The 25,837-nt window shown below is 44.3% G+C and overlaps 1 protein-coding gene across 3 annotated transcripts in view; it reads left to right on the top strand.

Moving 5' to 3' along the window:
* Positions 1-22,872, top strand: part of gdf5 (growth differentiation factor 5) — a 50,458-nt gene extending 27,586 nt beyond the window's left edge. For all 3 annotated transcript variants that reach the window (XM_072556204.1, XM_072556203.1, XM_072556205.1), the window contains exon 3: positions 18,943-22,872. In XM_072556204.1, coding sequence (XP_072412305.1) covers positions 18,943-19,814 — 872 coding nt within the window. In that variant the 3' untranslated portion in view covers positions 19,815-22,872. The remainder of the gene's footprint in view (positions 1-18,942) is intronic.
* Positions 22,873-25,837: the final 2,965 nt, after the last annotated feature.

Below are 25,837 nucleotides of genomic sequence, written 5' to 3'. Positions count from 1 at the left end.
GTCCAACCAGTCCATGCTGAACATAATCCCAAACTAAACTTGTCCCACCTGCCTGCTCCTAGCCCATATCCCTCTAAATCTTTCCTATTCATGTATTTATCCAAATGTTTTTTAGATGTTGTAATTGTACCCGCCTCCACCACTTCCTCAGGAAGTTCATTCCATACATGAACTACCCACTGTGTAAAATAAAATTGCTCTTTATGTCTTTTTTAAATCTCTCTCCTCTCACCTTAAAATGTGTCCCCTGATCTTGAAGTCCCCCATCATAGGGAAAAGACATTAACTCTGTCTATACCCCTCATTATTTTATAGACTTCTAGAAGGTCACCTCTTAAGCTCCTATGCTCCAGTGAAAAAGTCCCAGTCTTTTTGGCCTTTCTTTATAACTCAAGCCTTCCATATCGAGCACCACACTGGTAAATCTCTTCTGAACCCTCTCCAATTTAATAATATCCTTCTTATAACAGGGTGACCAGAACTGGATACAGTATTCCAGAAGAGGCCTCACCAAAGTCCTGTACAACATCAACATGACTTCCCAACAGAGAAAATAACATTATTGTCACTAATAGCACTTAAATTATGAGTAAAGTTAATGTGGGAATAGGGGCAATGTGTTTTCCTGCTTAAATCATTGATCTTAAATCTTCAGGATAGATTTCAAGAGTTGTAACATGTTGAAAGTAACATTTAGTTGTATATTGTTAAGGTAAATATAATAGCTTATTTAAAGTCGCTGCCCTAAGGGCAAGGTTTAAGGGGCGCAGTGGTAATGCTCCTATCTCTGAGCCAGGAGCCCAGGTTCTGGACCTGCTTTAAATGCCTGGAAAGAGTAGCAGACTTGATTCTGAGAGTGCAGGGTTCAAGTCCCAGTTCGGCAGGATAGTTCAGTTCACTGAGAGCAACAACTAAATTTAAAAATCACCTTTCTGAAGGGAATGTCCAGAGTTGGTTACTCAACAAGTGAAACAAAAATCTTCTGGAGCAAGTGATGGGCTCTTGTGTTGCAGTGGTAGCGTACCCAGCTTAGAGCCAGGAGGTCTGGTTTCAAGTCTCACCAGCTCTAGAAGTGTGTAATAACAGCTTGATTAGAAAATATTTGGAGTGAAAAATTGCTGAGACACTGTAGGTGCAGAATTCTGTAAATAAATCTATTGCTGAAAAAATAATTGAGTCCAATTCCATACATCATTAACTTTTGGGATCGTCATGGCATTCTTAATCCTTCTAAAACAGCTATCGGAAGGGAAAACCACAGAAAACCTTATTGAAGCTCTGCCTGCCCATGTGTTACCTTCCTCTGGTCGACAGTGGCAGCTCTGTGTGGCCCTGAAATCACATGCAATTATGAACCAGTTGGAATCCCAGAGACAAAACAACACAACGGTAACAACGATCCCTGATGATCGTGCCAATTACATTAATATTACCTATTGCAAATATGTATTGCTGCAATTGTGCAGGTGTGTGTCTATGCGTTTCTGAGTGTGTTTGTGTGTCCATGTGTTTTTGTGTGTGAAGGTTTGTTTGTCTATGTCTTTGTGTATTTGTCTGCCTGACCGTGTGTGAGGATATGTGTGTATTTGTGTCAGGCTGTTTGTCTGACTGTGTTTGTGTGTGTATGCATCTCTATCTGTATGTATTTTGTGTGTATTTGTGGTCTGTCTGTTTTTGTGAGGGTGCAAACATATATATCTGTGTTTTTGTGTGTATGCTTATGCATGTGTTTGTGGTGTATATGTCAGTGTACATGAATGCATGTGTCTGTGTGTGATGGTGTTTGTCCATATGTGTGTGAGAGAGCGAGACTGTGTGTGTATTTGTGAGGATGTATGTTATCTGTGTGAGGGTGTGAGTCAGTATGGGATGGTTTTACATTAGATTAGATTAGATTCCCTACAGTATGGAAACAGGCCCTTTGGCCTAACAAGTCCACATCAACCCTCCGAAGAGTAACCCACCTAGAGACATTTCTCTCTGACTAGTGCACCTAACACTAAAAGCAATTTTTTTTAACATGGCCAATTCACCTGAACTGCACATCTTTGGACTGTGGGAGGAAACCAGAGCACCCAGAGGAAACCCATGCAGACCAGGGGAGAATGTGCAAACTCCACACAGTCACTCAAGGCTAGAATTGAACCTGGGACCCTGGTGCTGCGAGGCAGCAGTGCTGACCACTGTGTGTGTGTGTGTGTAGGTCTGTGACAGTATGCGTGATGATGAGGGAGTGTATGCACGTGATGGTGTGTGTGTGCGTCAGGGTGTGTTTATGTGTGACGGTGAGTGTGTGTGAGGCTGTGTGATGGTGTGATGGTGAGGGTGTTTGTGTGTGAGGCCGTGTGATGGTGAGGGTGTGTTTGTGTGTGAGGCTGTGTGATGGTGAGGGTGTGTTTGTGTGTGAGGCTGTGTGTGTTTGTATTTGTGTGTGGGGATTTGACTCCATGTTTGATTGTTTTATTTCATGTTATTATCCAATTAAACATAAACGTCACAAACCGAACCTGAAGTTCTTAGAAAACAAGTTCATATCCTGTTCCCCTCAAACATTGCACCTTGAGCAGATTAAAGCCCTAAGCAAGTCATATGACCAAAAGTTACTTTAAAAAACATGTTTTAAAATGTTAAGTACTTTTTAAGGCACAGAAAGATGCCCAAAGGCTTAATGAGGGCTTAGGGTCCAGAGCTTGGTCATTGAAGGCTTGGTCATTAACGGTGGGTTGATGGAAACCGAGATAAGAACATAAGATATCTCCCACTTTGCATGGAACGAGAGGGAATGCTTATTCATACCTTCAGAGTTGTTTGCCTGTCAGTGTGCTACAGTGTACCTCCTGGCTTTCATAGATGTATGTAGTGGCAGTGATGTAGGAGGGGGCTTCCTGACCTGAGGGCCCAGTGGACTGCACTGTAGCTGGTTTATTTTTTTAAGAGCAGGTTTCAGGAAATTTTAGTACCTTGTGTATAATACCTATTTATGTTACATGCTGACTGTTATTTCCTGGCAATCAACCGCGGATTTATCATCCGATAAGCTTGGAGCAATTACGTTACAATCATTAATCCTCCGGTGCACCCCTCATCAGGTATTGGCTGCTGGATTTGTTGTCACCCTCTTCTCTCAGTCTGGCCCCTAGGGTCATTATGCTCAGGGCATTGCTCAAGGTCCCTCTCTGTAGGGTGGGTTTGTGAGGAAATCCCACACCCACCGCAGAAGCAAAGCCAGGCAACTGAGGGGCTTCTGTGTCTTAAGACTTCGCTTGACTCGTAGTCAGTAGGAGTTAGTTTTTTTTAATTTCAAAAATATAGTTTATTCATAAAATAATTTGATGGTCTGTACATTTGGTCATGCCATATATATACTAGATTAGTGGTGCTGGAAGAGCACAGCAATTCAGGCAGCATCCAACGAGCAGCGAAATCGACGTTTCGGGCAAAAGCCCTTCATCAGGAATAAATAAAATGTCAACATTTACATACACAGATCAGAATTTATCATTGTTATATACAGGTCTGTGCATTTCTCAATCATATGCCCATATATTTAGCTGAGGGTGTCAGCAGAGCCCAAACGACTGCATGGGCCCCCTGTCCTTCTTTAGACAGGCAGATGTTACACGGTGGTCTTTCCCCACCGGGCCTTGGCAGCAGCTGCCCCAAGCTCCAGCGCGTCCCTCAACACATAGTCCTGGACCTTGGAATGTGCCAGTCTGCAACACTCAGTCGGGGTCAACTCCTTCAGCTGGAAGATCAACAGGTTTCGGAACGCCCAGAGAGCGTCCTTCACCGAGTTGATGATCCTCCAGGCACAGTTAATGTTCGTCTTGGTGTGCGTCCCGGGGAACAGGCCGTAGAGCACGGAGTCCCGCGTCACGGCGCTGCTCGGGGCGGACCTCGACAAACACCACTGCATTCCTCTCCAGACTTCCTCTGCGTAGGCACATTCCAGAAGGAGGTGTGTGACAGTCTCGTCCCCCCAACAGCCACTTCGAGGGCAGCGTGCGGTGCGGCTGAGAGTCTGGGCGTGCATAAAGGATCTCACAGGCAGAGCCCTTCTCACCACCAGCCAAGCCATGTCTTGGTGCTTGTTGGAAAGTTCTGGCGATGAGACATTCTGCCAAATGGCTTTGACAGTCTGCTCAGGGAACCGCTCGATAGGATCCGCCCTCTCCTTTTCCCGAAGGGTCTCAGGGACACTACGTGCTGACCACTTCCTGATGGACTTGTGGTCAAAGGTGTTTTTCTTCATAAACGTCTCCACGAAGGACAGGTGATACGGAACGGTCCAACTAATCGGAGCGTTCCGCGGCAGCGAGGCCAGGTCCATCCTTCACAACACCGGGGACAGGTAGAACCTCAGTACGTAGTGACACTTGGTGTTTGCGTACCGGGGATCCACGCACAGCTTGATGCAGCCACACACAAAGGTGGCCATCAGGGTGAGGGTGGCATTGGGCGTATTTTTTCCCCCATTGCACCGGTCTTTGTACATTGTGTCTCTACAGACCCAGCCCACCTTTGATCTCCACATGAAGTGGAAGGTGGCCCGGGTGACTGCGGCGGCACAGGTCCTGGGGATAGGCCATACCTGTGCCACATATAGCAATACTGAGAGTACCTCACAGCTCAGTTGGATGGGGGGAGGAGGGGTTGATTTGCAATACAGAGTGACACCAGCAGTGTGAAGTCAATCCTCAAGTGAGCTATGGTGACCATGAAGAACTCTTCTTCTCAGCTCCTCCCCCCCACCCAATCCCAAGGTTAAACCGCCATCAGTTTTGTCTCTTTCTAATGAGTGAGCGGCACCAAGGCCTGACAAGACATTGGCAACTTTACCTGACTGGCCAGTGCACAACATTTCCAATGAGACCTGTACCCAATCGTGGTGAAGGCTTGAAGGCAGTGACATTGCACCTGCAATTGCAGCACATTTGCTACAAGGCAGAAGTAGACCATTTGGTTCATGCTGATAATCATGTTCCACACAATAAACTTCCTCCCCTCTTTAAACTAATCCCCATTAGAAAGACTGTGGTTTAAATTGAATTTATTGTCACGTGTACCGAGGCACAGTGAAAAGCTTTGTCTTGCGAGCAACACAGGCAGATCACAGAGTTAAGTCGCATCGATAGTAAATAATAGGTAAACAGCGGCAAAAACAAAAAACACAGATCCAGGCGAATGTTAAGATTTTGAGAGTCCATTCAGTATTCTAACAACAGTAGGCGAGAAACTGTTTTGAAACCGGCTGGTGTGTGTGTTCAGGCTTCTGTACCTTCTCTGTAGAGGTTGTAGAAAAACATTGCCAGGGTGGGATGGATCTTTGAGAATACTGGCGGCCTTTCCTTGACAGTGGGCCTGGTTGTTGGGTCAAGTTTGTGACTTGTGATTGTCCGGGTCAAGTTCACCCCTCTCTGTAACCATCTCTGATCTTGAAGGTTACAGTTGCCATATCAGGTAGTGATACATCCAGACAGAATGTTGCTCGATGGCGCACCTATAAAAGTTGGCAAAGGTTTAACTGACAGCTGTGTCAGAGGTTAGCTCTGACTCAGACAAAAGCAATCTCTCTGATAGGGTCGTGTTGAAGAGGGGAGGGAGGAAGCTTTCTGTGTGGGAAATGAATACCACCTCAGTTATCTGGACAGCTGGTTTGTGATACAGAGTGATACCAACAGCAAGGATTCAATCGACTAAGGTTACCATGAAGGATTCTCCTTCCCATCTTCTACCTCACCTCAGTCTCCGTCTCTTTGTAATTGGAGAGTAACCCTATTGTCTGGTGAGACTGTGGCTACATAGAACACAGTACAGCACAGGAGCGGACCCTTCAGCCCACCATGTTGTGCCAAGCAAGACACCAAATTAAACTAATCCCTCCAGCCTGCCCTTGATTCATATCCCTCCATTCCTTGCATATCCATGTGCTTATGTAAAAGCCCCTAAAACACTCCTATCGTAGCTACCTCTGTTGCCACCTCTGGCAGCATGGTCCAGAGTCCTACTCACTCTCTGTGTAAACACTTGCCCTTCACATCTCCTTTAAACTTTCCTCCTCTTACCTTAAATGCATATCCCCTAGTTAGACATTTCAATGCTGGGAAAAAGATTCTGATTGTCAACTCTTGCCACACAGTTCATAATTTTATAGACATCTATCAAGTCTTCTCTCAGCCTCCACTGCTCCAGAGAAAACAACCTGAGCTTTTGAGAAGGGTCACCAGACCCGAAACGTTGACTTTGATTTCTCTTCGCAGATGCAGCCAGACCTGCTGAGCTTTTCCAGCAATCTCTGTTTCTGTTTCCGGGTTTTTTCTAATCTCTCCTGATAGCTCATGCCCTCTAATCCAGGCAGCATCCTGGTAAACCTTTGCTTCACCCTCTCCAAAGCCTCCACATCCTTCCTGTAATGTGGTGACCAGAACTGAACTCAATACCTTTTATTGTTTTGCAAGGAGAACTTTTAATGCCACCATAATTTTCGAGAACTGCATGCTCGCGATTCTAATGGCTCTGTGTCTGTAAAAATGCTTTGTGATTCGTTCTGGCCCCATAGCCAGTCATGCTGCACAGACTGAATTACAGCCACTTATCATAGGACATTTAGCTGTTGGTCACCTTCAGATTCTGGTCACCTGTCTTAATATCCTCTTAGTGTCGCACTTAATTTTATAACTAGGGAAGCACATTGAAACACTTCATTACACGACAGCACTGTTTAAAGATAAGATATTGTTGATGATAAAATGGAATCAAACTGCTGAATATTTGAATATCAACGAGGTGGGTTTGCAGGGGAATCTTAAATGGGGAAAAGAGAGGCAGCGAGCTAGGGAAATCCAAAGCCTGGGACCGAGGCATCTGATAGCATGGATGCCAAAGGTGGATGGAGATATTCAAGAAGCCAAAATGAGAGCAGATCTCAGAGGGATTTGGTGCTGGAAAAGTTTAGAGATAGGGAGCACTGAGACTATGAAGGGATTTGAAAACAAGAATTATTATTTTAACATTGAAGTGGTCCTTAACAGGAGTTCATCATATCCATTGGAGTTTCATATTGTTATGGGGATAGATGGAGCATATCTATTGACTGTAGATTTGAATCCATTGATCATAGCTCCCATGTTCCACCCCAGATGCTGTTATAGACCATTTCATTGTTCCTTTGCCATTTCTGCGTGAAAACCATGGGCCTTCTCACCCAGTACCATCGTCATATGGACTGCAGCACTTCAAGCTGAGGGTTCACCATCCCCTTCTCAAGGCAACCAGAAGTAGGTAATAAAAATGAACTTGTCCGTGATGCCCACACTCTGGTACAAATTAAAATCATCGACAACCATGAGGGAGATCCCAGAGGATGGGAGAGTGGCTAATATTGGGCTATTATTTAAGATACAGGCATGAGCCCTTCTTCAGGAACCTTTCCTGAAGAAAGGCTCATGCCCGAAACGTCGATTCTCCTGCTCCTTGGATGCTGCCTGACCTGCTGCGCTTTTCCAGCAACACATTTTCAACTCTGATCTCCAGCATCTGCAGTCCTCACTTTCTCCTATTATTTAAGATAGAATGCAAGGAAAAGCCAGGGAGCTGTAGACTGGTAAGCCTGATGTCAGCAGTGGGTAATTTGTTGGAGGGGATCCTGAAAGACAAGATTGACATGCCTTTGGAAAAGCAAGGACTGATTAAGGACAGTCAGCATGGCTTTATGCATGGGATACCATGTCTCACAAACTTAATTGATTTTTTTGAAGAGGTGATGAAGGAAATAGATGAAGTCGAGTGGCAGACATTGATTACATGGACTTTAGCAAGACATTCGACAAGGTTTCACATGGTAGACTGGTTAGTAAGGTTAGATCACATTGGATCCAGAGAGACAACCATTATGTACAAAATTGGTTTGACTATAGGACAGAGGATGGTGGTAAATGGTTGTTATGCAGACTGGAGACCTGTGCCTTACGGTGTGCCACAAGAATTGGTGCTGGGTCCACTGTTGTTAATCATTTATACAAATGATTTGGATGAGAATATAGGAGGCAGAGTTAGTAAGTTTGCAGATGAGATCTAAGTTGCTAGTATAGTGTCAGTGCAGTAGGCTATCTAAGATTCCAACAGGAGTTTGTTCAGCTGGGCCAATGGGCCAATGAAAAGCAGATGGGGTTTAAATTGGATAAATGTGAGGTATTACGTTTTGGTAAGATAAACCAGGGCAGGACTTAAACAGTTAATGGTGGGTCCCTGGGTAGTGTTGTCGAACAGAGAGACCTAGGGGTACAGGTGCATAGTTCCCTGAAAGTGGTGTCACAGGTATGCAGGGTGGTGAAGAAGGCTTTTAGCATGCTTGCCTTCATTGGTCAGAGCATTGAGCATTGGAGTTGGGATGTCATGTTATGCCTACATTTGGAATACTATCTACAGTTCTGGTCACCCTGCTGTAGGAAGGATATCATTAAACAGGAAAGGGTGCAGAAAAGATTTACAAGAATGTTGTCTAGACTGAGGGTTTGGGTTTGGGTTTGAGTTTGATTTATTGTTGTCACATGTACCGAGATACAGGTAAAAGGTGTTTTGTGTGTTATACAGGGATATTGTACCATACAAAATGCATCAGGATAGCGGAACAGAGAGCAGAATACGGTGTTACAGCCACAGAGAAGGTGCAGAGAGAAAGATCAACATTAATACTTTGAGAGGTTCATTTAAAAGTCTGATAGTAGTGGGGAAGAAGCTGTCCTTGAATCTGTTTATACACGTAATCAAATTTCTCTGACAGAAGAGGGTGGAAGAGAGTATACCGGGGTGGGAGGGGTCTGTGATGATGTTGGCTGCTTTTCTGAGGTTGTGGGAAGTGTAGATGAAGTCAGTGGATGGAAGGCTGGTTTGATGAGCTTCTAAGGAGAGGCTGGATAAGCTGGGACATTTTCCCTGCAACATAGGAGGCTAAGGGGTGAGCTGATAGATGTTTATAAAATCACGCAGGCCCTAGGTAAGGTGAATGACCAAGTTATTTTCCCCAGATTTGGGGAGTCCAAAACGAGAGGGCATAGGTTCAAGGTGAGAGGGAAAAGGGACCTGAGAAGCAACTTCTTCACACAGGGGGTGGTTCGCGGTTGGAACAGTCTGCCAGAGGAAGTGGTAGAGGCAAGTACAATTAAAACATTTAAAAGATATTTGGACAGGTACATGGATCAGAAAGGTTTAGAGGGATATGGGCCAAACAAATGTTAATGGGACTGTTCAGGTTAGGAAACTTGGTCAGTATGGATGAGTTGGACCGAAGGGCCTGTTTCTGTACTGTATAACACTATGGCGCTATAAAAAAAGCTCTCTTCCACAATAAGTGAAGTCATACACAGGTCTATAATAAAAGTGATATTGATGAGAAATAGTCACACTGCAACGACAACTGAACACCAGTTAATGAGTATAATGCAGTGTAAATCTTTATGGTTTCTGGGTGGAATTCAGAATTTGGCAGATGATTTAATTGATTAGGTAAATAGCATTGTCATTAGTGTTTGATGTTCTCTATTTCCCTGATCTCTACCTCTCCCTCACTTTTTGATAGTTTACATTTCTGTCAATGGTTTTTTTTTCTGTTGCTTTGGTGATGGGGAGAAGAAACACTGTTCAGTCGTGTGTAAGAACATTTTTGGATTAAAAACTGTTCTCAGTTTCTGAAATAACTCCACAGAAGCCAGTGTCCCATCACCAAGTCACCCTTTATTCACATATACACCTGACCAGCTAGTTCAGAGCCAGTCCCTGGAGTGAAGAAAATCCCTGAGACTCTTGCCAGGGCTCCCCTGATTGGCCCAAGTTAATAGCGCCAATCAGGGAATCGCATACTCAATGAAATCCACTTGGCCAACCTTGTTCCAATCTCTACAGTTTCCCTACAATCAAGGAAAAGCATTGTCTTGAATTTCAGCATCTGTCTTGGATCCATTTAATGAGAGCTTAGGAGGAAGGAAAAGTGCATCAAGATCTGAAGCTGGTGAAGTTATGGATGAGTCTTGGTGAGGCAAAGAGAAGGAGGGAACTTTATGATGTTTCAGGGTGGAAGGGACAACTGTTTTGGGTTAATGATTCTCAGTTTAATGTGTACTTTATTCATGTCAGTGCAGTTCCCAAACAAGCCATTCCTCCAGCCAAGTTCTTTTAAGAGCACTCCCAATATCCAATGTTTAAACCTCAATATTCAACAATTAAATAGAATTACGGAGGTAGTGACAAGAAAATGTTCTAAATTACTGTGCAGACTGAAATGCCTCCCATTTCATTATTTTTTCGCAATTTTCTCCAATTTTCAATCTTGTCTTTTAAAAAGGACATCAAAGCAATGAGGTACAATTTCTGTGTGGGACTTTACATGATTCCCCATTGTTTTCTGTCGAGGTTACTGTGAACGACTCATATGTTTACCAAGTCAGTCCCAATGTCTTCATGTGTGATCCTTGGCAGTGAATGTTAATAGGGAACTTTCCCATGAGAAAAACAGCACTTACAATGATCTGAAAATTGCACTGAGTTCTGTTATCATTTCCCCCTGCGATCTGTATCGAGGTATTAAACTGCTTCTTCCAAATGGGTAGGTGTCAAAATAGCAGCAAGAGGGGAAGGTGTACCTGACACATTTGCTCATCAACATTGCTTGTTGTGTTGTTACACTCAACTATCTAGACTATAAGACATAGGAGCAGAACTAGAGATTCAGCCTTCCCCTGCCACCGCAGGAACTGCAAAACCTGTATCCACACCTCCTCCCTCACCTCCATCCAAGGCCCTAAAGGAGCCTTCCACATCCATCAAAGTTTTACCTGCACATCCACTGATATCATTTATTGTATCCGTTGCTCCCGATGCGGTCTCCTGTACATTAGGGAGACTGGATGCCTCCTAGCGGAGCGCTTTAGGGAACATCTCTGGGACACCCGCACCAATCAACCACACCGCCCTGTGGCCCAATATTTCAACTCCCCCTCCCACTCAGCCGAGGACATGGAGGTCCTGGGCCTCCTTCACCCCCGCTCCCTCACCATCAGATGGCTGGAGGAAGAACACCTCATCTTCCACATCGGAACACTTCAACCCCAGGGCATCAATGTGGACTTCAACAGTATCCTCATTTCCCCTTCCCTCACCTCACCCTAGTTCCAAACTTCCAGCTCAGCACTGTCCCCATGACTTGTCCTACCTGCCTATCTTCTTTTCCACCTATCCACTCCACCCTCCTCCCTGACCTATCACCTTCATCCCCTCCCCCACTCACCTATTGTACTCTATGCTATTTTCTCCCCTCCCCCACCCTCTTCTAGCTAATCTCTCCACGCTTCAGTCTCTCTGCCTTTATTCCTGATGAAGGGCTTTTGCCCGAAACGTCGATTTCACTGCTCCTCGGATGCTGCCTGAACTGCTGTGCTCTTCCAGCATCACTAATCCAGAATCTGGTTTCCAGCATCTGCAGTCATTGTTTTTACCTATTCAGCCCATTGAGTCCGCTCTGCCATTTGATCATGGCTGATATGTTTCTCACTCCCATTCTACCTGTAACCCTTGAACACCTTGATACTCAAGAACTTATCTATCTCTGTCTTAAATACACTCAATGACTTGGCCCCCACAACATTCTGCGGCAATTAGTTCCACAGAGTCACCACTCTCTGGCTGTAGAAATTCCTCCACATCTCACTTTTATAGGGTCTCCTCTTCACTCTGAGGCTGTGCCCTTGCATTCTAGTCTCTCCTACAAATGAAAACATCTCCATATCCACTCCACTCCACTCAGGCCTCTCAGTATTCAGTGAGTTTCAGATCCCTTTCGTCCTTCTAAAGTCCATCGAGTCCAACCGCTCCTCATATGAAAAGTCCTTCACCTCCTGGGATCATTCTTGTAAACCTGGATTCCTCCAAGGCCAGCCCATCCTTCCTTAGGTATGGGGCCCAATACTGCTCTCAGTGCAGTCTGACCAGAATTTTATACAGCCTCAATAGTTACACACCTACTCTTGTATTCTAGCTAACATTGCATTTGTTTTCGTAACCATCATCTAAACTTATATGTTAACCCTCAGAGAATCCTGAACTAGGACACCACCCATCTTCAGATATGCCTGGTGCTGTTCCTGGCATGTCCCCCCTGCACTCTCCATTGAATCAGGGTTGATCCCTTGGCTTGATGGTAATGGTTGAGTGGGGGATATGCCAGGCCATGAGGTTAGATTGTGCTGGAGTACAGTTCTGCTGCTGTTGATGGCCCACAGTGCCTCAAGGATGCTCAGTCTTGCTCGGTGTGTTTGAAGTCTGTCCCATTTAGCACAGTGATAGTGCCACACAACACGATGGAGGGTATTCTCAATGTGAAGGAGGACTTTGTCTCCACAAAGATTGTGCAGTGTTCTCCCTTACTGATACTGTCATGGACAGATGCTGCTGACAGATTGGTAAGGATGAGGTCAGGTATGTTTTTCCCTCTTGTTGGTTCCCTCACCACCTGCCACAGACAGCGCTGTCCTTTAGGACCCAACCAGCTCAACCAGTAATGCTGCTGCCAAGCTGCTCTTGGTGGTGGGACATTGAAATCCCCCACCCAGAGTAAACCTTGTGTCCTTGCCACCCTCAGTGCTTCCTCTAAGTGCTGCTCAACATGGAAGGGGTACTGATTCATCAGCTGAGGGAGGGCAATACGTGATAATCAGCAGGAGGTTTCCTTGTCCATCTTTAATCTGAAGCCATGAGATTTCATGGGGTCCAGAGTCACTGTTGAGAACTCCCAAAGCAACTCTTTACTGTATACAACTGGGCTGCCACCTCTAATGGTCTGTCCTGCTGATGGGACAGAACATATCCAGGGACAGTGATGATAGTGTCTGGGACATTCCCTGTATCGTATGATTCCGTGAGTATGACTATGTCAGGCTGTTGTTCTGCCTCCTGAATTACCCCAGAAACTCCTGCCATTGCTGCTCCACCAGCTTTCCTGCTCGGCTCCCCTTCCAATCAACTCTGGCCAGCTCCTCCCTCATGTCTGTGTAGTTCCCTTTACTGCATTGTAACACTGTTACATCCGATTCCAGTTTCTCCCTCTCAACCTGCAGGGTGAATTCTATCATTTTATGGTCACTACCCCATAGGGGGTTCCTTCACTTTAAGCTCCCAAATCGAGTCTGCCTCATTACACATCACCAAATCAGAATTGCCTATTCCCTAGTGAGGTCAACCACAAACTGCTCCAAAAAAAACCATGTTGTAGACATTCCACAAGTTCCTTTTCTTGAGATCCGCTACCAATCTGATTTTCACAGTCCACCTACCTATTGAAGTCCCCCATGGTTATTATAATGGTGCCCTTCTTGGACACTTAATTAAAATTACCACTTTGAACACGTTTTTAATCATTTGTCCTTATCGCTCTTTCTGTGGATCAGAGGCGCTAATAGTTCCTGAAAGGCAAGATGTTGGTGCTGTTTAATCTCACCCTGACCCAGCAGTGCATCACAACTAAAGCAGTCAGACAGGAGATCAGTTCCTAGATTTCAGCTCATTCCTCTCCTCAGTGGACAGGAAGTAACGCTGGATCAGCTGTGGTTCTATTGAATAGCAGAGCAGGTCAAACAGCCAAAGGGCATACTCTTTTTTTAAGATTAGATTAGAATCCCTGCAATATGGAAATAGGCCCTTCGGCCTAACCGACCCTCCAAAGAGTAATGCACACAGACCCATTCCCCTACCTTATATTTATCCCCGACTAATGCACCTAACACTATGGACAATTCGGCATGGCCAGTTCACCTGACCTATACATCTTTTGGATTGTGGGAGGAAACCCACACAGACACAGGGCGAATGTGCAAACTTCACACAAACAGTTGCCCGAGGTTGGAATCAAACCCAGGTGATGGCACTGTGAGGCAGCAGTGCTAACCACTGAGCCACCGTGCCACCCCTTGTTCCTACCTCCTCTGGTCTTATCCCAATGGAAGTGTTCAGTGCAATGTCCTCTGGCTTTCTGGGCTACTCTGTATGCAAGTGAATGTTGCATAAAGTTTTGGTTTGTATGTTGAAGGATGAACCTGATGATCAGCAAGTGGGGAATGTATGATACAAAAAGGGGTTAACATTTCATTGGGTGATTGGTTAGCTTGTTTGCATCACTTGAGTGGAAAAAAGTGCTCATTTTAAATTTCATATGAGTGTGGGAGCCACCGCATTACAAACATCACAGAATGGAATTTTAACCCCAAAAACCGCAGAGAAAGGGAGTGAGATATTTAACCCCCAGTAGTGAGGCAGGAATAAGAGCAGGAGTTTGACTCACTGTTATCAGGTTCATCATCATGGCTAGCCTTCTCTATCATCTTATCCCCATATCCCTTGATTAGCTTGGTGTCCAATATTCAATCAATCTCAGTCTTAATTGGACAGCAATGAGTGACTGTCACAAACCCCTGGGGCTGAGAATTCCAAAGGATCACAGCACTCTGGGTGCAGACATTTGTCCCCACCTCAATTCTTAATGCTCCTCTTATTACCCTCTTAGCTAAGGTTGGAGTCTTGCATAGGAACTGGATCACTGTGAGTCCTTTCAGAGATTGGGTTAGATTCCTTGCTAACGTTTCAAAGCTGGATGTAAATGGCAAACACTCTCTTCTTCATAGAATAGACTATTCCTTTAGTTTAAGAAACATACCCCAAGAAGGACAAGGAGAGCAGACACATTCGGACACCACTATCGCCAAATCATTGTTGTCAATATCGATATATTCTTCACACAAAAGGTAGTTAGTGAACTAGAAACTCTTTCCTACAATAAGCTGAAGCTGGCTGACAATTGTAAATGTCATAAAAGAGATTGTTGGTTTTTATGAGTAAGAGTATAAATGTTTACAGAAAGAAGGCAGGTAGATAGGGTTAAGACACAGATTAGCTTGGACCTGATTGAGAAATGGTAAAGCCTCAGGGATCCTGAGGCACATCCTCCTTGATTCCCACCAAATTGTGTCAGATTTCCAAGGATTGTGTTTGTTGCTTTGAGAAGCTGAGGTGAACAGACCAAGATATCCTGGCCCTCACAGCATGAGGTTCAAGTGGATCAGAGAGGAACTGAGGTACAGCAAAAAAAACAATGGAGGGACTGCAAAAACTGTACATCATTGGAACAAGGGGTTAAAGCAAGTTCAGAAATCCACGGTTCTGGTGTTCTGGAAAAGAAAGTTAGAATAATTCTGACAAATCTTAAAATAGGTGAGCAGGTAAAATGTACACAAAGACTGATTTGTTGACTTGAAGGGGAGAATTAAATGTAGGAATTGAATGTTTAAATTACCTTGTTTTAGAATTCATGATATACCATGAACACTATAGTTAGTGAAGAAAACTGAAGTAATTGTGGAACTATGATAAGTGCCTGGCATTCCCATGGTAACAGATCATTGCATGAAGACCATGAACTGTGGTTTACCACATGTGGCAAACATCTTAATAGTGACATTTTTGGGGATTGTAATAGCAGCAGCAACAGCCAAAGAACAGCAGAGAAGTTCTGGCCTGCACACAATGCTCAGTGTTGCCCCACACAGTGCAACACACTCTACATTGTTCCTTTGGTTAGTTCATGTGGTTGGTGACGTCCTCACAGTGTGCTATCAGCTTTCTGATTCTCTTGTACTTGTTCATGATTGCAGAATGATGTAATGCATGGAGATTGCCTCATTTGTACTTTGACAGACAGTGGGATAGTGGTCTGGTGGTTCAGTAGGTGGCGCCACTGCCTCTGAGCCAGAAGCTCTGAGTTTAAGTTCTCTCCAGAACTTCTTGGCTGGGGGAGCAGTTTTCCTGGGTCAATAGTCAGCCTGCTGATCTGTCCAACTCTTCCACTCTATCCCCCAAAGAGGAGAAAGTATGTGCAATGATACGAAACAAAGAAACCAATAGCTTTCAGACTGCAAGCATCATCACTGATGTTATCTCTGAGAAATTGCAATCCCATTTGCCAAGGGATAATTGCAGTTTGTATCAAAGGGACATCACTTTGTTTTAAGGAAAATTGTATCTCTTCATTCAGAAGGTAAGGTAGAGTAATGTGCCGGGGGAAGGAAAGCTTCCTGTAATATTAAAACACTGTGGCATCCTGATGCACAATGTTCTCGAATGTAAGGGCTTAGTTAACCATTTTAATCTGGTCCTAAGTTTTAATTCTCTTCGGGTTCCTTAATATCCCAACACTGAATTTTTTTTTTAAAGAACACAAAGGAAAACAACAATTTGTAGCTGAAACAGGCCATTCAGCACCCCCCCCCCCCCCCCCACCCTGGCCTCAAGCTTTCGGTGTCACTCGATCATATCAGATTGGGGTTTCTACATGTTTAGCCAAACTTAACACTCCACTTGTGCAGCCTGCAGCAACCAGCTTATTTCCAGTCATTGTTGGTAAGGCAATGCCCTGTTCAAGCCAATGCCTGGACAATATCATTGGAGTGAATTTTCTGTCCAGGCGAAGTGTTGTTTCAGCAGGAACCCTGACCAATGAAGTGAGTGATGATGCAGGCACTCCTGGATCCATACAGCCTAGAATAGCAACACAATGAAGCAGCACGATGGCTCAGTGGTTAGCACTGCTATCTCACAACACCAGGGGTCTGGGTTCAATTCCAGCCTCGGGCATCTGTCTACGTGGAGTTTGCACATTCTTCTGCTAGGTGCTCAGGTTTCCTCCTACAATCCAAAGGTGTGCAGGTTAGGTGGATTGGCCCTGCTAAATTGCCCATGGTGTGTAGGTTAGGGGAATGGATCTGGGTGGGATACTCTTCATAGGTTGGTATGGACTGGTTGGGCCAAATGGCCTGTTTCCACACTGTGAGGATTCTATAATTCATACAGCGCACTTATTTTCTGCTGTTCAGATTGATTGTTGCAAATCTGGAAGTGTCACTTATTGCTTGCACAGACATGGTGGACTGAATGTCCTTCTTCTGTCTGCATTGCTGTATAATTCAACGATACACGCCCAGGAACAATCAGTTATCAAACCAAAGAGCATGGAGATGCTGATTCATAATGCCCTTTGTGTTGTCCAGTGGAATTTGAGCACTTCCCAGGGCGGTTCTGACTCATCTAACAATGCCCACCACTTTCCTCCTTGAAGTTTTCAGATAATACCCAATCTCAACATCTTTTTGTGAGAGACTTCCAGATTGTGGGAAAGAAAATGGAGTACCCTAAGTAAGAAGTATTCTTTGAGGGGCCAAGTGGCCTGTTCCTCTTAACTCTTGAGTTTGTATGTGATGCAGCACTCCCACATTCTCGTGTTTCAAGTCAGTTTTCCAAATAATGGTTTTCTGCATCAAAACTTTCTGAGTATGTTTATCGATATGGGTCGCAGGGTTACAGGATGGAGCAGACTTGAGGGGCTGAATAGCCTCATTCTGCTCCTATATCTTATGGTCTATGGCCCTGTTACTAATTCATATGCTTGTATATAAAATCAGTGTTTTTAGATATGTATGAGTATCTGGGTTGAATTATTATTACTTTACTCTGTTTCCACTACCCCTTCACCTTTTCTGTTTTTCCTCACTGCTGTTTTTCTTGCTTTCCTGCATATTTTGGTCATGAGTTGATTGATAAGGCACTGCCAGTGTTGGTGCGTGTAGATAGGAGCAGACCCAAAAAAGCTTTCTAGTGCATTATAAATGTCACTTTTTTCCCTTTCTAATTGCTTGTTTCTTACACATTGGAGGATTTAGATGAAAAAGACTCTTATTTATATGACAGCTTAAACGTGCTGAGTGCACTCTCAGCCACTTTTACAGCCAATAACACACTTTTCAAACTTTGCTTCTGTTGCAGTTTAGAAACATGTGGCAAACAATTTGTGTACGGCAAGGAGATGGTGACCAGGCCATCTGCTAAGGCACAAAGAGAACTCCTTGACATCCAGATATTGTCTTAGAAACTCTTACATTCATTCACAAGACTTGGTATTTTCTAAGGCTGTCCCTCTGTAGATGATGACCCTGGTGTTGGAACACTAAAGGGCTAGTGTAGATTAATGTCAGAAGTCACATGACACCAGGTTATAGTCCAACAGGTTTATTTGAAATCACAAGCTTTCGGAGTGTAGAACCTTTGTCAGGTGAAAGAGCAGCGCTCCAAAACCCTTGTGATTTCAAATAAACCTGTTGGACTATAACCTGGTGTCATGTGACTTCTGACCTTGTCCACCCCTGTCCAACACCGGCACTTCCCCATCATAGCTTCCAGGGTAGATTAAATCATTGAGTTTCTGAGCACATTGTAAACTCTGAACCCTGAAGAATCAATTCAAGCATTCAAGATAATATTTCACGTTAAAATTATGTGAAGGGTGACAGCAAAAAGCAGGAGATTGGTGGCAAGTTAAAATGCTCAGAGAGCTAGTGCAGACATGATGGGCCAAATGGCCTTTCTCTGTACTGAAACAATTCTGTCTTTCTATAGAACCAAGGCTGACACCATCAGTACATATATTTCTGATCTTCTTTCTGTCGTGTATTTCAGTACTAAGGACAATCCTTTGGCTTCAAAACTGATGGTATTGGGATGGAATCATAGAATTCCATAGTGCACAAGGATGCCATTTGGTCCATTAAATCAGTGCTATCGCTTTGACAGATTGGATCAATTAATTTATGCCTCTGTCCTTTTTCCATAGACCAGCAAACCTGTTTCCTTTACAAGACTTTATCCAATTCTCTTTCAAAAGTCAATAGTTTTTTTTATTACTTTTAGGTAAATTTAAACTGATAGATTCAAAATGTTGTGTTGGGATTTGATCTCACCATTATCAGCTCCAGGTTGCTGTCATCACCGCGACGCTATTTACGGTTTGCAGTTCTCGTGTTAATGATATTCCTTGTTCCTTTTGAGTGTCTGATTCAATTCTTGTTTTCTCAGACGAACGCCACACCTATGTGAAAAAACAGAAGTACATCTTCAACATCAGCGCTATGGAAAAGGAAGGGTTGCTAGGAGCTGAGCTGCGGATCCTGCGGACAAGGCCAGCAGATCCGAGGCGGCAACAAGTTCCAGCAACTGTGTACAACCTCAGAATATCCAAGTGCCCCACAGACAGGCAGAAGCCAATTCTACTCGACTCTTGCTCTGTTGATATTTTGGACGCGCCCAAATGGGAAGTCTTTAACATTTGGAAACTCTTCAAAACGTACCGGAAGGAGCAGCCGTTGACTCAACTTTGCCTCGAACTGGAGGCCTTGGACAGAGGAAGAGCAGTGGATCTAAGAAGCTTGGGTTTTGGCAGAGCAGGACGCCATACCAAAGAGAAAGCTCTGCTGCTGGTGTCAGGTAGGACCAAAAAACGGGACCTGTTCTTTAACGAAGTCAAGGCCAGATCGGGGCAGGATGACAAGACTGTTTATGAATTCCTGTTCAACCAGAGGAGGAAGAGAAGGGCGCCACACACATCCCGCCAAGCAAAAGGCAAGAAGGCCAAGCCAAGGTGCACTAGAAGACCTCTCCATGTGAACTTCAAGGAGATGGGCTGGGATGACTGGATCATTGCTCCATTGGACTATGAAGCCTATCATTGTGAAGGGGTTTGTGACTTTCCTCTTCGGTCTCACTTAGAACCCACAAACCATGCCATTATTCAGACACTGATGAACTCCATGGACCCAGAGTCAACTCCACCCAGTTGCTGTGTACCCACAAAACTAAGTCCCATTAGTATTTTGTACATAGACTCTGCCAATAATGTGGTCTATAAACAGTATGAGGACATGGTAGTAGAGTCCTGTGGTTGCAGGTAGCATTGGACTGAATTATCAGACAATCAGAAATGGGTACAAATATGGGATTTGTGCCATATTGAGTATTGCAGGTCCAGTTGGTTTTCTGGTGGTGCCCTTGCAGTCAAGGCATCACTGACCTTCGGTAATATGTCAAACATGAATATTCAATGGAGCAGAAAATAAATTGCAGTTAAAGCCAAGTAAAAATCAGATTTGGCTACAAATTAACTCAGTAAACACATTGGCTCTAAAATGTATCTCCTCTGAGTGGCACCTACCTTCACTATTGTGAGTTGGTGCCAAGAATCCAATTGACAGCCCATGTTACTGGGTACTTCACATGATCACCACAATCAACTCACTCATCACTGCCTGCTTAACTCAGACAGACCAGGGACAGTGCTGGGAGGAAGAGAGTGGAGTGAGTGGTGGGACAGAGACCAAGGGAGAGACAGAGAGATTAAATTGAGACATGGCTCCAGAAAGATTCTTCATTCTCACTGGGGCCAACTGTGATCTATTTTGATGTACAGTGCCTAATGTTGCAAACTAGTTTATTTACTTCAAAGCAATCTCATTAAACATCTCCTCTTGATCATTGCAAACAAGGATGTTACCACAATGTCCTCTATACCACTGAACAAATAGCTAAAAAGACCAATTTCTTACAACATGTTAACATCTTTTGGTTAAAGACCAACCTGAACGCACAATTCGCTCATGGCCCATTTGGGGTTGGAGGACACATATCATAGGAACATAGGAAATAGGAGCACACATAGGCCATTCAGCCCTTCAAGCCTGCTCCAATATTCAATACAATCATGGCTGGTCATTCAATTCAATGCCCTGTTCCCTCTTTATCCCCAGTACCTTTGATTGCTTCAGACCTAAGAACTATATGTAACTCCTTCTTGAAAATATTTAATCTATTATCCTCACATTCTGTGACAGAGAATTCCAAAGGCTCACCAGTCTCTGTGTGAAGAAAGTTCTCATCTCAAGCCTACTCTGTATCCTTAGACTGTGAGCCCTGGTTCTGGACCCCCTGTCATTGGGAACATCATCTCATCCTGACTAGTCCTGCTAGAATTTTACAGATTTATGAGTTGCCCCTTTATCTGCTAAATTCCAGTGTATTTAGTCCTAACCTATCCAATCTCCTTTCATTCATCAGCCTATTAATGTTACAGAGACCCGTCTGCTAGTTGTCCACACTGACCATAAGAGAATATTTCCACAAATCCACATTGTAGATAGGAACATGGCATGTTGCTATGAGCAATCCTCCTGAGGAAAGGAAATATTAAACCCAAAACAATTCTACTACTACTCCTTGCACTCTGCAGTCCATGATTTTGCTTTTGTTGGTTGACGTTGAAACATGTTATCTGAGAAAGCTGAACAGGTAGCAATCAAGGCAGACTCAACATATGGTTCTATCAGATCTCCCAGCTAATTATTGTCCACTGCAATGCATTAACCAGCTGCTTTCTTGTTAAAGTGAACTGATAAATCACAAAACTTTCAAACTGGTGTCAGCAAATGAGCAATTTTATTTTAAGACAAGATGGTCCAGAGGCTTGAATACAGAATAGATGGATTTCCATTCCCAGCTCTGTTAAAAATATTTTTTGAAGTTATCTTTCAAATAGGAGGCACGGTGTCTCACAGGTTAGCACTGCTGCCTCACAGCACCAGGGTCCCAGGTTCGATTCAAGCCTTGGGTGACTGTCTGGGTGGAGGTTCCACATGCTCCCTGTGTCTGCGTGGGTTTCCTCCGGGTGCCCTGGTTTCCTCCTACAATCCAAAGATGTGCAGGCCAGGTGAATTGGCCATGCTAAATGGCCCGTAGTGTTAGTTGCATTAGTCAGGAGTAAGTGTAAGGAAATGGGTTTGGGTGGGTTACTCTTTGGAGGGTTGGTGTGGACTGGCTGGGCTGAAGGACCGGTTTCCACACTGTAGGTAATCTAATCAATAAAGAAGGAGGAAACAGGCAGAACATACATCAATATCTCTGAATCTGAGGAACACCATATCATTCTTATCTCTCAAAAATCATTTATACTCAGTAAAAAAATGGACCCTACAAGTGACAATACTAGAGGCCTAAAAGTAGGCAAGTCCTGGATTAGTCAATACTGTATACATTGTGATTGAAAAACCAAACCATGAGAAAATATATAGGTGGCTCAGTGGTTAGCCCTGCTGCCTCACAGTGGTAGGGTCACAGGTTTGATTACTCCCTCGGGTGACAGTCTGTGTAGAGTTTGCACATTCTTCCTGTGTCTGCATAGGTCCACTCCGAGATCTCCAGTCTCCTGTTGTGGTCCAACGATGTGCAGGTTAGGTGGATCACCCATGCTCAATTATCTGTAGTGTCCGGGGATGTGTAGGCTAGATGGATTGGCCTTGGGAAATGCAGGGTTACATGGAGAGGCTGGGTCTGGTTGGGATGCTTTTTGGAAGATCAGTGGGCACCTGATGAGCTGAATAGCCTGCTTTGGCATTGTAGGGATTCTATAATGTCTCTTAAAAGCTGAATATAAAACTTGAATATTTTATTCTCTTGACTACTCATAGGGATGTCATCAGGTGAGGAGCACTGAGAAAGGAACAGTAAAATTGTTCTGAGATGTACATTTTTTCAGTATTGTTTAGGGATATGTTTAAAGTCATGATAAAGGCCACCCAGCTCACTAAAAGTCTGTCCTCTGGTACTTTCCCATCTGAGAATCTGGAAGAAGCAGCTTGTAAGGGTTTTGCCTGGTACAAGCAGTTGGATTTGGAAATGTAGAACATGCTAAGTTAAATGGCAGTGTTCAGGTCCTTTCAACATCCTGAAAACAGATGCCCATTGCTTTGGCAATGAGGAAACAACATCTTGTGGGACAAGAGGTGCTGGAAAGTGTCATCTAGAAGTCAAGTGTGGATACAGGGCAATTATAGACAATAGGAAACAGCTGCTGACCAATCTCCTCACCTCTAAATGGGATGGTGACTCACTATTCAATGGGATTCATCTTTACTAGGCCTGTGGGATTAGATTAGATTAGATTAGATTAGATTTGGGCAGCACGGTGGCACAGTGGTTAGCACTGCTGCCTCACAGCGCCAGAGACCTGCATTCAATTCCCGCCTCAGGCGACTGACTGTGTAGAGTTTGCACGTTCTCCCCTTGTCTGCGTGGGTTTCCTCCGGGTGCTCTGGTTTCCTCCCACAGTCCAAAGATGTGCAGGTTAGGGTGAATTGGCCATGCTAAATTGCCCGTAGTGTTTAGATTACTTTACAGTGTGGAAACAGGCCCTTCGGCCCAACAAGTCCACACCGACCCGCCGAAGCGCAACCCACCCATACCCCTACATCTACCCCTTACCTAACACTACAGGCAATTTAGCATGGCCAATCCACCTAACCTGCACATCTTTGGACTGTGGGAGGAAACCGGAGCACCCGGAGGAAACCCACGCAGACACGGGGAGAACGTGCAAACTCCACACAGTCAGTCGCCTGAGGCAGGAATTGAACCCGGGTCTCAGGCGCTGTGAGGCAGCAGTGCTAACCACTGTGCCATTGTGCTGCCCAGGATCGTAACATGTACCATCATAATGTATTACCATTTGTATTGCTCACTGAAGGCCTTTTGCCCTCGGCTGCTTCCTGACCAGCTGTGCTTTTCCAGTACCACTCTAATCTAGACTCTGATCTCCAGCATCTGCAGTCCTCACTTTTGCCTCTGGTGTCTAATCATATCTTTCACTTGCCTGGCAATCAATGACAGACTACCCTGTTCGAGTGCACGCTAACTATCTCTGTGCAAGCAATCAGTTGTTCTGTCTACACTGAGAATAATTAGAAATGCACGCCATTACACTATTTCCACTACTATTGGAGACAGCTTTGGCTTTAGTTATAGTTATATATCTTTACTGCACATCTGTTTCGGAGTCATCTCTCACTTTGTATCCCTGTTGACATCAGCAAGCAACCAATCCAAATGGGGGCACCGCAGCATGAACAGGCATCAGTCCTCAACGACTTCAAACATTTCCATTACCGTCACCATGATTGACACAATTATCCAAACTATTCTCTGCTTGAAGTCCCATGCAAACATCTTACAACACATTGTCCCTTTAATGGGGAACAGATTAGCAGCATAGTTTGCACCCTTTCTCTTCTGACTTTTAAGAATAATACTCCTGTGTAAAGCATCCACACAAACATATTCCAGGATATCAGTGTAAAGTTAGAGGAATGTGCACATTAGTGAATATGGATAATGTTCTGGCTATCAAAGGAACTATAAAAATGCCCCTATTCTCACATTTGGTGTTATGATATTCCTAGATAGGTGCAAGGAAAATGTTTAGAAATTTTGAACATTGGCCACCAGAATGAGAAGTCTGTGCTTCTTAATGCTATTTATGGCACCATAGTTCACAAAGACTACAGTCATCGATGTCTATTTGGGAGGGAGGGAGGGAGAGAGAGGGGACTGGTTATGTATTGCTGAGGATAGCCACTCCACAGGCATGGGGTGAGCTGCTGGGCAGGCAAGCAGCAGATAGGCAGGGTCTCCATGAATTACCACAGCCAGTGCAGGAATTGAACCTGTGCTGTGGCTTGTGTTCTGCAGCATGTTCTGGTCTTCTAGCCAACCAGTCAAATCAATCACCCATTTAGGGTGGCACGGTGGCTCAGAGGTTAGCATTGCTGCCTCACAGTGCCAGGGACACTGGTTTGGTTCCTCCCTCAAGTGACGGTCTGTGGAATTTGCACGTTCTCCCCGTGTCTGTATGCGTTTCCTCCGGGTGCTCCAATTTCCATTGCAGGTTGGGTGGGTTGGCCATGTTAAATTGTCCAGACTATCCACAGATGTGCAGGGTTAGTGGGTTAACCATTGGAAATGCAGAGAAAGGTTGGGGGAGGTTGCTGGATTGGATGCTTTTTGGAGGGTCAATGGGGACTTGATGGGCTGAATGGCCTGTTTCCACACAACAGGGACTCTATTCCATGATTCTATCTCCATGCTATGATTTGGCTCACAGACTAGTGTGGGAAATGTTAGGCAGAATTGTGAAGATCCAAGTAGAGATTGGAACAATTCCTTAATGGTTGGAATCTAGAAACTGTGGATGAACAAGAGATTTGGGTGTCAACCAACAGAACTCACTAGAAGCTGAAAACAAATATAGAAAGCAATTTAAAAAGCTTGGCAGCTGGAGCACAGAGTGAGGACGTGATGCTTAAATTGTAGGGAGACTTGGCCAGATCCCATTTGATGTATCACATTCAATTGTACACACCTTCTCAAGGATGATCAAGTGGCCTTGAGGGGAGTACAGTGCAGATTCACAAAAATGATGCTCAGCTCCAAAGGGTCAGGTTAAAAAGACATTTTACTTTATGTGGGTTAAGATTTTATTGCATTTCAAAGACTGAAGAGTGATTTATTTGAGCTGCGAAAAGGGATGAAAGGAAAGGATGAGGGTCGCCTTAAAGAATCGATTTCTTCTGATTGAGGAGTCCAGAACATGAGGGTGACACTGGAGTGAGATAACAAATTATGGAGTTTCCATACAAATCTTAACCCCACCTCACAAATGATTGTGAGTGGTGGAACCAAATTAATTATTTCAAGACAAATGTCAATAGATATTTTTGTGAGGGTCGAGTACAAAGGGATTTGGAGCTGAGGTGAATAAATGGAATTGTAACATGGATTCACCATAAACTGATTGAAAAACTGAATAGTCTTTTTCCCCTCCATCTGGATTTTGACGTTGGTAACTGATGTTAATGTATGGAGTGAACCCCACCTGCGATAAACATGATCCCAAAACATTGGCAGCTGCCAAGGTTCTTTTTCCAACCACTCAGGAGGAGGGGCAGGCTGACAGTAAACCAAAGGAAAATGCAGCATTTCCAATGGAAAAACCCATTTGGTCAACTGAAAATTGAGTTTGCTTCTCTCACAGTCAAGGGTTTGGGTTCCCATGCCAGGCAAAATAGACACTGTACTCCCAGCATCTGTTACC

This window comes from Chiloscyllium punctatum, chromosome 37, assembly GCF_047496795.1.
Source record: "Chiloscyllium punctatum isolate Juve2018m chromosome 37, sChiPun1.3, whole genome shotgun sequence".
NCBI lineage: Eukaryota > Metazoa > Chordata > Chondrichthyes > Orectolobiformes > Hemiscylliidae > Chiloscyllium > Chiloscyllium punctatum.
This window is presented reverse-complemented; position numbering and strand designations above follow the sequence as displayed.